At 39.7% G+C, this 14,279-nt stretch overlaps 1 protein-coding gene across 1 annotated transcript in view; it reads left to right on the top strand.

Moving 5' to 3' along the window:
• The window catches only part of KDR (kinase insert domain receptor), a 52,378-nt gene extending 39,919 nt beyond the window's left edge, over positions 1–12,459 (top strand). Inside the window, exons 21-30 of the mRNA XM_007425330.3 lie at positions 263–407; positions 2,196–2,296; positions 4,729–4,851; positions 5,076–5,187; positions 6,184–6,283; positions 6,562–6,667; positions 6,761–6,912; positions 9,526–9,622; positions 9,727–9,815; positions 10,918–12,459. Coding sequence (XP_007425392.2) covers positions 263–407; positions 2,196–2,296; positions 4,729–4,851; positions 5,076–5,187; positions 6,184–6,283; positions 6,562–6,667; positions 6,761–6,912; positions 9,526–9,622; positions 9,727–9,815; positions 10,918–11,128 — 1,236 coding nt within the window. The 3' untranslated portion in view covers positions 11,129–12,459. The remainder of the gene's footprint in view (positions 1–262; positions 408–2,195; positions 2,297–4,728; positions 4,852–5,075; positions 5,188–6,183; positions 6,284–6,561; positions 6,668–6,760; positions 6,913–9,525; positions 9,623–9,726; positions 9,816–10,917) is intronic.
• The last annotated feature ends 1,820 nt before the right edge of the window (positions 12,460–14,279 follow it).

Raw genomic sequence — 14,279 nt, 5'->3', positions numbered from 1 at the left:
ATGGGATATCTCTGCAAGAACAGCATTCGCCTTAACATGTTATGGGATCTTTGTATGTGGAAAGCCAATATATAGCTGCAGCAAAATAGGTGTTAATTTTTCCCCATACTTTGTGGCATCTTCTGTTAAGTAGTTTCCATTGTTTACCTATAACTAAAAACTGTGGGGTTGCACCCCTTTTTCTTTGCCATAACAACAGAGAATGATACCAATTTTGATTGTACTCTTTTGTTTGTTTGTTTGTTTGTTTTAAATGTCATAGACCATTAATACCAGATCTGGGCGAGGACACAGTGATATCTCTGCAGACCTGAAGAAACGCTTGGACAGCATTACAAGTAGCCAGAGCTCAGCAAGTTCAGGATTTGGAGAGGAGCGATCCCTCAGTGATATGGAAGAAGGAGAAGGTGAGATTTGCCTTCCATGATAGTTTAAGCCTTGCAAATTTTAAGACTGAAGTTGAAATGAATGATAAATACATGAAATAAAACCATCTGTGCACCCAAATAATCCTAAGAAATTAACCTCTGTGAGGAGAAACCTGCTAAGGCAACTTACTAAGGCTGTTAATACTATTAATGGTATTTCCTTAGCTTCACTACCTGTGGTCGGACACTCTCAGGGTATTCATTGACTGCTGATATCTCATGAATCTGCAATGAGGTTTTTCTTACAAGTCTGTTGTACAACAAATAAATGTACTTCTGATCTAGACAAGGCTAGTTCCCTTGGAAAACACTCCATTATGATAGTTCAACTGATGGAGGGTCAGCAGTTCCCATGGAAAATATTCCATCATCATCAGAGGCATCTGTCAGGATCTACGCAAAATCAATTAAAATAATTGAAGATTCTGGTTTGCGTAGATCCTGACAGCATCTGTGTTTCTTCACATTGCATGTAAGATTATATTGATCAATGTATAGCCAGAGAAGTTTGGCACTGGTTTCAAAGAGAAGTATGAACAAACACTGAGAGGTTCATTATATTACAGGATTGCAAGCAGAGACTGGGAGCCTGCTTTCTGAAACAGATTAACCTGGGCAAAAACTTGTATTAGATAGCCTTATTAATTAGGGAGTTTTTTACTTGATGCTCTGAATACAGGTCATATCTCTTATCCCTGTGTGACATATTGTGCACCACAACACATTGACTTGTAGGTGTTGGGGGGATGCTTTACAATATTCTCCCCCAGCCTGTTGCCCTTCCAATTGGCTGGACCAACTCCCACAATCCTTAGCCAGACAGCCATTGGTCATCTTGACTAGGGAATATGGGAATTGACTCAATATATCTTAAAGCCATCAGAAGAGGAAAGGCTGCTCTATAGCAAGGCAAAAATCCAATGAGCTATCTGTAAGAAAAACTGAACATAAATATAAAATTACTTCCTGAGTCTGACTATGGTGGCCATCCTTTGGTTTACTTAACTCTCCATAAAATCATAAGAAGAACCTTGTTGGCTCAGACTAAAGGCCCATCTTACCCAGTATTGTAGCTCCCACGGTGACCAACCAGACCAGATATTTTCAGAAAGCTACCATTAAGTCATGAAGGCAATAGATACCTCAGTGATGGAAAGTTTCATTTTCAGATCTAAAATAAGCTAAAACCAACAATTAATTATTCATCAAAATGTGTATTTGGGGTTCAGTGTGTTTTGTGATATACCTATACAATTTAAAATTGTAAATAATTATTAAATATGCACTAAATAGCCAAAATTGAGAGCCAGTTTGGTCTAGTGGTTAAGGCATCAGGCTAGAGACTGTGAGTCCTGCCTTAGGCACAAAGCCAGCTGGGTGACCTTAGGCCAGTCACTCTCTCTCAGCCCTAGGGAGCAGGCAAGGGCAAACCACTTCTGAAAAACCTTGCCAAGAAAACTGCAGGGACTTGTCTAGGCAGTTGCCAGGAGTCAAATACTGATTCGAAGACACACACACACACACACACACACACAAATAACCAAGGTGTTCACCTGATTTCCTGCTTCAAATCAATTCTCTTCCCCTTAAGGATTCCCTGCAAGAAACTTGAATCTCTCAGGGTAGTTTCTGCTGTGTACCTCCAATGGCAAGAACTTACAGAAGAAAACTGGAGAATGGAACTCATGTGTACTACAATTTTAATTGTGGTGATCGGGATGTGCAGTAGAGTATGTGTTGTATACAAATCCATATTTTTCTTTACAGTAACATCAGAAGATCCTTGCAAAGCTTCTCTGAGTCTAGAGGACCTTATCTGCTACAGCTTCCAGGTGGCTCGGGGGATGGAGTTCCTGGCCTCCCGGAAAGTAAGGAATTTCTTTTAGGGAAATGACATTTGTCAGATGACAACATCCTTCAGGAAATAATTGTAATAAGGATGAGGCTTGGTGGAAGGAAACTGTAATGTTTGTGTCTAGAATTCATTCAAGAGTTCAGAGCATTCCTAAGCTTTAGCTATTAATATTCCTAAGTGCTTTGATAAAGATGTCAGCACTTGTGAATTCACCAACGACATTCAAGCACAAGTTGGAAGTTTTCTGCCCATTTCCTCTGCATATATAATGGATCATGTTCTAGTATTTATTTCATGAATGTACACATGCATGTGGGTATCTAGGAGTAAGCCCTACTGGTGTCAAGGGACTTATTTCTGAGGAAAATTGTTGTAATGTTCACACATTTATTAAGAACCCCACACTCAAGCTAATATGTAAGAATGCCTCTGCTTGGAGCAAGAGCTAATACCACAAGGCAGTTGGTGATAGATATCCCTGTGGGAAGCTAAAGGGAGATCTAATGTGGTACAGTGGTTAAGATGTTAAACTAGGATAGGGATTCTAATCTACCCTCAGCCACAGAGTGGTTGTTATGGAAAAAAAATAGGAGGAAGGATTTTTATTATGCCACCTTGAGCTTCTGAATTAAAAGCAGGAGATGAATCTAGCAAGCAAACAAAGGATATCCCAGCTGGAGACACCCAGAAATGGCCTCTATTAATGTATTTGGCTCCTTCTAGATTAGGTATAAGCAGCTTTTTTTAATGGGCCAAATTCCCTCATAGGTAGGCAGAACTAAAGCAAGGAGTGGATAGGGCCAGGGTCTGAACTCACTGAGGACTCCATTTCTCTCTCTGATATCCATCCTTTTATTTTGTTCACAACAGTCTTTTTCTTCTGACCTCTTCCTTTGTTCTTCTTGTAACACCTTCTTCTCTTTCTACCAAGCTTCAGAAAAAAGGGAACTCTTTCCAAAGATTTGACCAGGTCTCTTGCAAAGAGTTTTAAAGTTAGGCTGAGGTCAACATGAATTTAGACAAAGGGATCTTTGTATGTGATCTTAGGGCCACCTGTCATCCATATCTGCACTGTATCAGAGATACAAGACTACAGTCTGTTTGCCCTTATGAATCTTATATGGACCTCTTTGGCAGCCACTGGAGCACCCCCAAGTTGGAGGAGGGAAGAAAATGTGTATTTTGTGGGTTAAGGGCAGATTTCCAGGGGCACTAGGGTTGCTTCCGATCTCTTCCTTTAAATGTTACAATCTAGTGGGACCTGGGCAGTGCACCTTCTTGGTAGCCACCCTGCCCTTTGGAATACCCTTCCCCCAATATCTGGCAGGTCCCTACCCTCCTAGCCTTCCGAAAAGCCTTAAAGACCTGGTTTTCCCACAAGCATTGAGGTAGTGTGAGGCTGGAACCCACAAAAGTTCCTTGGGGATGTGTGTGGGGTGCATTGTGGTGGGGGCACCAGGAGTATCTGTGTTGGTTTTTTATTTTTTTTATTTTTTTATTGTTGTTTATGAACTGCCCAGGATTATGTTGCATAAGATGGGTGGCTATATAATTTTTAAAAATAAATAAAATAAACATGACTTCCAAGTCTTGCAGAAGCTTAAGACACCCATTTCTTCCTTTCATAAATCTTCAAACCTGCCAAAACTCAAGCCTTCTTTGGGTTCCGCCTCTTGGACTGTGTCCCTTAGTATGCTGAGGCATAGTCCTTTTGCTGCTCATGCTCAAAATTACGCATAGAGAAGAATTTCCCATAAGGCTCTACCTTGTGAAGATTTGCTTGTTGGATAGCATTCAAAACCTTTCCATGGTTTGAATAGTTAAAACAAGCCTTCTCCCTGACATGTAACTTTTCTGTTTGCAAGGAATTAAAGGCATCAGATGACTTTTCCTTCATCTGTGCAATATTTTGAGAAATCTAAACCTCAGTAGAAACAATATGCGCAGACTGAAGACTTCTTCAGGAATTCTTAAACGAGGGAGGAGGAGAATGAATGTGTTAGCTCAACCTCATCTCCATTTATGTTTGGGGAACATTTGAAGCATGAAGCTTCTTCTGTTCAATGAGATTCTTCACAAAACAAAGAGCTATACTAGTTTGAAGTATAGAATCTGACTTGTCAAAGAATCTGCTGGACTAACTCATGGCTAAGCTCTTGTGTAACTTGTAAGATGGTGTGTAGTAGAATATTTTTATGTGGAGCATCCATGAGTGGAGGAAAAAAAGTCAAGATGATGGCCATGATAGAAGTTACAACTATTTTTTACACGTGTCACATGTGCGATGCATGTAAAAAAGAGGTGGTTAAATTCTCATTTGAATCCTTGGAAGGCAATATTTTACTATGAGTATGATGTCATGCAGAGCACATAGCTTTTAAGATAAGGTTAGCCAGATTTTCTGGAAGAATTCAGACAACGGATCTATTGTTTATCTTGCTTCAGTGTATACACCGAGATTTGGCTGCTCGCAATATCCTCTTATCGGAGAACAATGTGGTCAAAATCTGTGATTTTGGACTAGCTCGGGACATCTACAAAGATCCAGATTATGTCAGGAAAGGAGATGTAAGTTCAGTGTCTGAAATTTTGAGACATTTATTTGAAATTGATGCTAATCATGACATCGTAAGTACCTAATCCCACCTTTACTTCATTGATTTGCAAATATTCTGTAATCGGTTTACTGCAAGCTTTGAAGTTTTAACTTTTAAGTAAATTACTATGACAATAATTTCTTGTTATTGGTTGGTGGTATCTTGTATATAATATATTGTTTCTTAAATATTTAGGCTAGACTACCCCTTAAATGGATGGCCCCAGAAACCATTTTTGATCGTGTATATACAATTCAAAGTGATGTGTGGTCTTTTGGTGTATTGCTATGGGAGATATTTTCATTAGGTAAGTCAAATGTCTTTGCTGGCTAATTCTTCTCAAAATGTTAACATTAAAACTACCAGAATGCAATCATGTTTGTTTATTTTTAATGCAGTGTCATAACAGTAGTGTAGCTATTGAGGAAAGAATATAAATTCCTACTTCTCCACCAATGTAGAACAAGAAAGTGAATATTGAGTAGGCATTTAAGTATTTGGAATATTTTCATTTGTTGGTCCTTAATAAGACCCAAGTCCCTCAATAAGATCCAATTATGCCCATCAGTTTGATTCCTGTTCATAATACTGATCAAAAGTTCCATGAATTGTAATGGTCTGGAAGTTCTTGCCATTTAATTTTGGATGATTCCCCTCATCCCCCTACATCCCATTTATCTGGGTCTTCTGAAGCTGTTTCAGAAGATGGGGGAGAGAAGGCATCCGCTTTTGTTATATCAAAAAACCTTTCCTTCAATCCAATCCTTAGAAAATAAATTTATTAGACCTTGATAATAAATAATTATTGCACTTTTTATATGCTATTACAGTACTCACATATTTTGATTGGAAAATGTATAGCAAAACAATATCCAGACATTTTAAAAAAAATGAATGTTGTCCCATTAGATATCTCTGCTGGAGATAGCATATTTCAGCCTTGCGGTATCTATATGCTTTTCGACCAGAGATCCATTAGAGTTGTATGCAAAAGACATGCATTTCAAAATGGAAAAATTCTGAACATCAGAGTATGTTTGAATTCCAGAATGGACTTGATCTCCAAGTCCTTCCAAATGTTTGTTTTTCCCATTATTAAACTATTAGAAGACTTGACATTCTTGCTGACCTTCTCCAAAAGACCCAAAGGTTTACCTGAAGATCCCGATCTATCTTCCACCCACCTTTGGTTAAAGTGATGTCTTAAATTTGTAGCTTTTTTTCATATTGGAGAAATGTAGGTAAGCAGAACAATGAGACCAGAATTTTTAGCAACTTTCTAAAAGGAAATCTATTATTTTAGGGGCCTCACCATACCCAGGTGTAAAAATTGATGAAGACTTCTGTCGAAGACTGAAAGAAGGAACAAGGATGAGGCCACCAGATTATACAACACCTGAAATGTAAGAAATTTATCTGCTGCAAACAGGTTTTATAGCAGAAGTTCATTCATTCATTTTGTTCCATTCTGTTTCATTTAGGAATGCTCCAATAAAAAAAAAAATCACATTCATTAGTTGGCCAATGGGGCTTTGATATTAATGGGATAGAAGAGGAAAGACAAAAGGCAGATCTATTTTTTCCTGTTGTTCCTTTATTTCTTGTAACAATAGCCATCAATAATTAGCTGAATACGTTTAATTCTGGGGCATATTTATTTATAGTAGATTTAATTCTCCAGGTACCAGACGATGTTGGACTGCTGGCATGGGGAACCCAGACAAAGACCCACCTTTTCAGATTTGGTGGAACGCTTAGGAAATGTACTGCAAGCAAATGTTCACAAGGTAGAGGAGTGTTCAACTCCCTGAATATTTTTTGACCCACTCCAGCCATGAATACTGAAAAGTAAACCTATTTCTGTCTGCCTTTCACACCAGGATGGTAAAGACTATGTTGTCCTTCCCCAAATTATGTTGCTCCATATTGAAGAGGATTCTGGACTCTCCCTGCCAACTTCACCTGTTTCCTGCAAGGAAGAAGAGGAAGTATGTGATTCTCAGTTCCATTATGACAGCACGTCACAAACAAGGTTCGTAATAGTTGGAGCATTCCACTGGGAGTGCTCAACAACCCCTTCCCAGGATACTTGATAACAGGGTGATGAGAAAGGCATTTGTGTTGCTCATTATTTCTGTGCAACCTAGTGTGCTAAGTGGTAACAGTTTGTGCCCAACCCAAGGGGTGAGGTGACTAATGGATAAGTAAACAATAGATGATTGATTGTGTACAATCTCATTTAACTTCCCAGAAATGCTATCACACTCCATCTAACAGAGACACTGCTGCTACAAGGGCCATGTTCTTTCCACACATTGGGGGAGCTGATGAACTTGTAACAAGGGATACACCACCCTCACATTACCACAAACACAATGATCCACTCCATTGTTGCCATTTCTCAGGCAGGGGTTCAAAACCTCTGATACTCTCACAGCCCCTGTTTGATGAATGCAACATCCATACAAAAGGGAGGAAGGCCATTCTACACTCACCCATAGTGCCCTAGGCAGGCTATCTAAAGGAAGCACATATGTGACCTCTCCCCAGGAAATGGGTTCAGGACTATCCCTGGGAGAAAGAAACTGGCCAAACAGCCGGAAGGGTGGATTATCTAGGAAATGCAAGAAGCAGCCTTCAGGGACAGAATAGGGGTTGCTACATGTAGCCATAATCCTGATACTGTGGCCCCTGAAGTGGATTTTTTGGGGGGGGAGGGGATAACTCTTGGAGCCTCTGAAGTTTATCCAAGTTTCAAGTGCCCCAAAATTGGTAGCATGGTTTTTGGCATTTTTTCATTGGAAAATTCATCAAAAACAAAAACAAAACAAAACCTGATTGCATAATTCTGATAATACATGCACACATGCACACACACAGAGCCACAAAATAACCTTCAAAGCCTAGGGAAAAATGGGAGACTCCATTCCTAGGATAACGGTCTTATCCTGTTTGGCTCTTTTCTTTTTATTACTGCCCTATTCGTTTCACCCATCTGCCTCTCCTAAAAAATTGGGTGCAGCTATTAGTTATCCAAAAGTTGCTCCTTTCAGACCTAGGTGTTGTGGGACAAGAAAGGCTCACCAAGAGAAAGAGTCAGCTGGAATAGTGTTTATGGGAATCCTCATGATTATCTAACTGCACTCTTAGCACCTTGGCAAAACAGGGCCATTTTTTAAGTCGAAAGAAGTTGTAAAACCCTCAAATCTAGCTGATAATAAAGTTGACAGAACACTGAAGGGGTGGGTCCTCCCTTTGCAGCCCTCTTGCTAGTTTTGCTTTCCAAGCCACATTTTCCTGTTATTTTGTAACCGTAAAAGGAGAAAGCCGATGCTATCCAGTCAGTTACCTTTTCAGTAGGCTCTTGGGCTATGCTTTTCTTTTAAACAGTCAGGAAGGAAACAGCTGCCAGATGTGTCATTATTAATCCATTTCTAAAGCCCCTCAAAGTATCTGGCACTAAAGAGCCTACCAAGAGGCTTAATGGAGTGTGGGAACCTTCTTTGCTTTTGATTGCAGGTCTTTCTCCAGAGGCCACCATAGCCTCATCCTAACCCTTTTCTTTGGATGTTCTCCCTGTTGTGGATTCTCTCTCCAAGAAAAGTTTCCCTCAGATTCCACCTAGTCTGCCAGAGACAGGCCCTGAATCAGGTTACGTCTCAGTGTAATTTCCAGCCCATTAACTTTTCTCCCATTGGTAAGGAGCTTTGGAGCCCCCCATCATGAAAATATGGCATGTGGGTTGTCACAGGATTAAGAACATTTCCAGCTCATCTGATTTTCTTTGGAGAAAAGCCTTTGGAGAAAGGGGGAGTTGTGAAACATGCAGGGCCAAATCCAGCAGGGGGTAGTTGGCGGCTGCTGCCTCCAGTCCAGATCAAAAGGTTGATGGAATTGATCCAACCTCCTTTGTTGACTGTTTTGAAAGAGATGTTTGCAGTATTAAAAATGTAAAATTATAGAAAATGGAACAATATGCTTAACTTGTTTCCTTTCTTCAAAAGCAAAAAGTGCTCTCTTCATCATCTTTAGAATTATGTAGCTACAGAAGAACAAGGACTGTGTGTCAGGATTGGTTACGACTTTCCTCCTGATTGCATTAGAATATGCAAGTGGGAAATGAGTAATTTGAATTCATTACCCTAAACAGAAGCCTCCACTGAACCCCTAATATTTGATTGGACATGTAACACTGTGGGTCTCTCTTCACTGCAGACAATATGGTTAAACCAGTCACCAAAACCACAATCTAATCCAGAAATTTTGGATTGGATTTTCCACATGAAATTCATGTAGATTTTGAACTCAAAAAAAGACACACATGCACACAAATACACACCTGTACAAACCATTCTTGTAAACCAATACAGGTTGCAGAATCCGTATAGCATCTAGGTGCATCAAGGAGTTGACTGAGTCCACAGGAAGTACCCATTTCTTCTGGTTAAAATAAAATCGTAACCACATGAGATTTTGGCAATTTTTCAATGATACCTGGGGCCAAAACTAATGATGACCACAGCTTGGTGGGATGCTAGTTGTACAAGCCTGCTGTTGAATAATAATTGCAAAAGGCAAACAGAGTTTTGAATATCCAGTCTTACTAGCTTTGGCACACTAACAAGGCGATCCATTTCTTTTCTAGTAAGCATTGCACAGGGAGTAAAAGAAACAGCCGCCCTGTGAGTGTCAAAACCTTTGAATCTGTGCCCATAGAACCAACCATAAAAGTGGTTCAAGACGTAAGTCCATTTTACATCTTCTTATTGTTTGGTCTGTCATTCTGTGTGTGTGTGTGTTTCCACTGATCGACCAAACTGAAACCTTTTTTTCTGGTTTTTTTCAGGAAAATCAGACAGACAGTGGGATGATTCTTGCATCTGAAGAACTAAAAGTGTTAGAAGAGAAATCTAAACAACTGATATTGCCCTTCAGGTAAATCTGCAGAAACAACCATTATGTCCACTTTGTTAAAAAAAATCAAGATGGCTTAGAATAAAATTGACCACTTGAAAGGAAAAAGCTAGAGTTATCTACCTCTCTTTTGGATTTATTCTTCTTACCCAGTAATGTTATCCTTCTATCAGTGGCACCACACTCTTGGGCTTTGCTGTGAGATGGTGAGAAGTGAAAGAAAGGAGCATGTCTGTGCACAGTGCCACAAGCTAAGCCTGAAATTGTCCATCAGCATTTTGACTTCCTGAGGTTCCAATGTCACTTTGGGAATCACAGGTCCAATTAAATCCTATTCTGACATCCTCATTGACTCCAGCTACCCTCTCTTGGCTGAGTTTCCTCCTCCTCTTTTCACTGTGGGTGAAGTTCCATCAGTTAAACTGATGATGACCAGCAACTATGTGGGTATCAGGCTAGCTTAATAAAGTACATGCTGCCTTTGTTATCATACGTCAGACAGAAGTTTGGAAGCTCTGCAGACTGCACGGTCCCATGCCTGCACCAATGTCTGGCCCTAATGGGACTGCTGAGTTTAAAAGAAAACAGTTCAGGACTCCAGGGTAGCTGGTATCTCAGCAGACTAGTAGAGTAGGCTCAGCTTCCCCTCTCTCTCTCTGTAGCAGTTTAATAGAATAGTTGCTGCTAGATGGCAGTTCAGGAGAGGAGAAGTCACTGACATGGGACTTGTTTCTCCATCTCTGCCTGTGTTTCAGCCATATGGAATGGTCCTCCATGTTTATTGGCCAAGGCGAACTCCCGTATTGTTAGCCCTTTGAGGTAGTCCAGACAAGAAGCACAGCTATGCGTACTAACTCTATCTTTATTGCAAGGTTACATTAACAGAATCTTGCAAGTTCTGGAAGTATTTCTCCCCTCTTCTCCTTTTACTTCTGAAAATCTAGGGAGGGTCCCTTCTGAAATGCTTCCCACACCTCCTCTCCTTCTGTGGGCTGAGACATCTTTTACATGCTGGTTGTCCAGCTGTGGCTCTTCCTCCTGTCTCCCAAGGTCATTCCCACATACCATGACACATAGTCTGAATCCTGGTGCATAATTAGCCATTTTTATTTTTATTTTTCAGTGGGCTGGTTTCCAGTAAAAGCAATGAATCTGTTATGTCTGAAGCTTCAAATCCAACCAGTGGCTACCAGTCAGGCTATCATTCAGATGACATGGACACCACCATTTATCCTAGCGAAGAAACAGAACTCTTAACACTCAGAGACGATGCTTCTCAGACCTGCTACATTGCATATGGCCCTGCTATCTCTCTGAGCTCACAGTCTGTTTAAGGACCTCTCCAAAAATGGCAATGACTGGAACTTGTACCAAACATTGCCTTTTCCTGAAACCCATAGTATTTGTATCCAGAGCACAGGATGGAAGAAAAATATGAATTTTCCCACATCTTCTAAGATAAAAAGGAGACAAATTGCAATAAGGGATGTTGGAGGCAGTGTCAGTGTTGGAGAGAGCTTGAAGATATATCAGACGTTACTGAGAGTCATGCACAATGATGTCATCATCAGTTTGAATACAATAAGAACACTGTAAAATCTGCTAACGAATCATCTTTCTGTGCAGTTGCATGAAGATGGAAAAAGGTTCAGTCAGAATCCTTTGAATTTTGGGTTTGGTCAGCAGTGAAGTTTCAGCAGTGCGGTTGGTGGAACCTAAGACAGACTCTGACAGTACAGCCCCCTGCCTTTACTAAATTCTGTTTCACTTTTCCACTGAAGGAACCTTCAGTCTAAATCTTGCTGTTGGAAATAAGCCACTGAAAGCTGCTGAAGAGCACAGCAACTGTCTCCTTGTGAGAAGCTCTGTTTTGGTTACATAGCCCTTGATGTACTGTGAGTCTTTCAAAGGAGGCTTCCTACTGAAATGACTCTTACAGGTTTGATGAATCCTTAAAAAAATAGCGAAATGGTCCCGGAGTTTAACCACTATTCACCAAAGAATGTTGGTGAACTTTGCTTTATTTGATCAATGCTATATGGTTCTTAAGATACAGACCCATACTACTTCTTGGAAACAGCCACCTTGATAAAATAATTCATTGTAATGCAACCAAGCACGTTGTCTATAAAACTACTTGCATCACTGACATGTTTCATAACCAGCTGCTCAGAATATTCTGACGATCTTTCAAATGGAAAGATTTCACAACTTGGGTCACCAGAGTTCTAGCAATGTGCGATACACATTGAAAGACTTTACAAAAAGTATCATGAAGCTATTTTGATTAGAGTTGTTTTGGTTACTTTTATATTTTTCGTTCATGGTTTTGTATTGTGTTTAATATTTCAAGCATAGCAAATCCATGAATTAACAAAAATTTAAAAGGCGCAATACAGTATTTATAGTCTGACTATGTAGAAAGAATTGTAATATATTATGAAAATAAATAAATATATTATATAATGAAAGCGAAGTGGGACTTACTCTTTGAGTTCGCTGGATATTTGGCCCATAATTAAAAATGATGCTGAGCACAAGCTCTCAAATGAACGTTTTTGAATGTGGGTGATTTTATACATTAACTGATGTGCAAGTTCATCACTTCACAGCAATCTTACAGCAGTCATGTTCCCTACAGTCTGTCATGTGTACATTTCCAGTCTCCAGCATTTATATCCAATGGACCAATAAATAAATTCTGTGTCATTTCAAATGGTCTATATTATTACATTTTTATTAGAGATTTTTCCCCCAGCAATATGTTGGAAGCATTTCAGATCAGCAAAAGAATAATCTCACACCTGTTTTGGGGGGGAAAAAAACAAAACCCTGACCTTGTTTGCTTCTGGTTTGTTTTATTTTTTAACATCCAGGAACATGTCAGGAATCTATTGCTCTATTAGCACTACAGTTCTTTTCTTAGAAAAAACATCTGGCATTTCAAAATATATATTCGGTTGTAAGCATTCTTGGCAAAATGCCAGCTGGTCACATCTGTTTTAGCAGATGTTAGACTACACAATATTTTAATGATGACACAGTAAATGGAGATGATTTTTTTACACCTGCACACACACATACCCAGTATTTAATGTATATCTTTAGCTTTGGGGATTTGGATGTTGAGTTTGTTGTGGGAAATGTGTATCATCTCTCACAGCCCTGAACAAGTCTGCTTGGAAACAAGACCTATTAAGTATGCTTGTGACCTAAGTTCTATTTCACTTAATGCATACAGTACAATGGCAATTTTAGTCATTAAGAGATAGCCAAATGTATCAGTGGCCATGCATTCAGCTCAGATTTAAAGGTTTCACTTACTGTGCAAATGGTCAGCTCACATGATCTCTGCAAAGAAATAAAGCAGTAAAAAGAAACTTAAAAGTGACTGCTTTTCCTAGATCATGTAATCCCTAGGAACAAAATATTACTTAATGGATCCTGTGTCCAATTCAGAACTTTGCTGATTTCTTCTCCTGTATACACAACTGCTTGATCAGTACCCTGAATATTAGGTATTTGTAGAAGACCCTCTAGTAGAATCCCACTTTAGATTCCTTCCCCAACTTTTCACAGTTAAACAAACAAGGGTGTGCATTGAATTTGGCCAAGAGCTGAATGAAAAATTGCTACATTCATCTTGGGGATGGATTTTATGGCTCTTGGAGACAAAGCAGAATCCTCTCCAAAGCCACCAAAACAATATCTGGAGCTTCCTTGAAGCTTCTGACTCTTTTGGTCCTCTGTTGGGCTACAGAAAGGCTGTATGTCTTTCTCGCTCTCCTTACCATCCTAAGCATTAAGATACAACATACAGCACAGGATGAGGAAGAATTTCAAAAAAGTGGAAGGTCGTATGCCCATTTACATGCCCAATTGGTTAAAGATAACATATTATTCAAGTCCCCAGGATGCTGAGCTTTAGGCTAAATGTTGCTACTAAATGTGATTTAAATCCCACCCTCTCCAGCTTTTCAGACTGATTAAGTCCTGGAAAACGTCATTTGATGGTCATTTGGGGGAAGAGTAGGAGCCCTTTAACTTATGCTGCTGATAAGCATCTAAGAGAAGAAGTTGTTTAATGGGATTTGGGAAGCTTGTCCTTTGTTGCTCTAAAGCTGGGCTGTGTAAAGCATAAGCCACAGATGTAATTAGCTGTTCACCTTCTCAGGTTCATGAGGAGCTAAAGCATAAACTGCAGAGTATTCAGATTAACTTTAGTATAAACAAACAGCTTTTTTTGGCTGCCACACGGTACGCAATATCTGGAAGCTTCCACAAATGCCAGAATTAAAAGACCTTTAATTAACAATTTAAACTGAAAGCAGGTTTAGCATCCTAGCCCTATGAATCACTATTCTAAAACCACAGTCCTATTTTGTCTTTGAAACTATTGATGGATTGGGACTGCGTATCTGGGAAAGTTTCTTGGGATATATGAGCACAAGGAAGGGAGAGGGGAGGGAGGGAGGGAGGAAGGAA

Source organism: Python bivittatus, unplaced genomic scaffold, assembly GCF_059951505.1.
Source record: "Python bivittatus isolate LINGU-HERP-01145 unplaced genomic scaffold, Pbiv_v1 ctg000070_np1212, whole genome shotgun sequence".
Lineage (NCBI taxonomy): Eukaryota > Metazoa > Chordata > Lepidosauria > Squamata > Pythonidae > Python > Python bivittatus.
The sequence above is the reverse complement of the archived record's forward strand: the minus strand, read 5'-3'. Positions and strand labels throughout refer to the sequence as shown.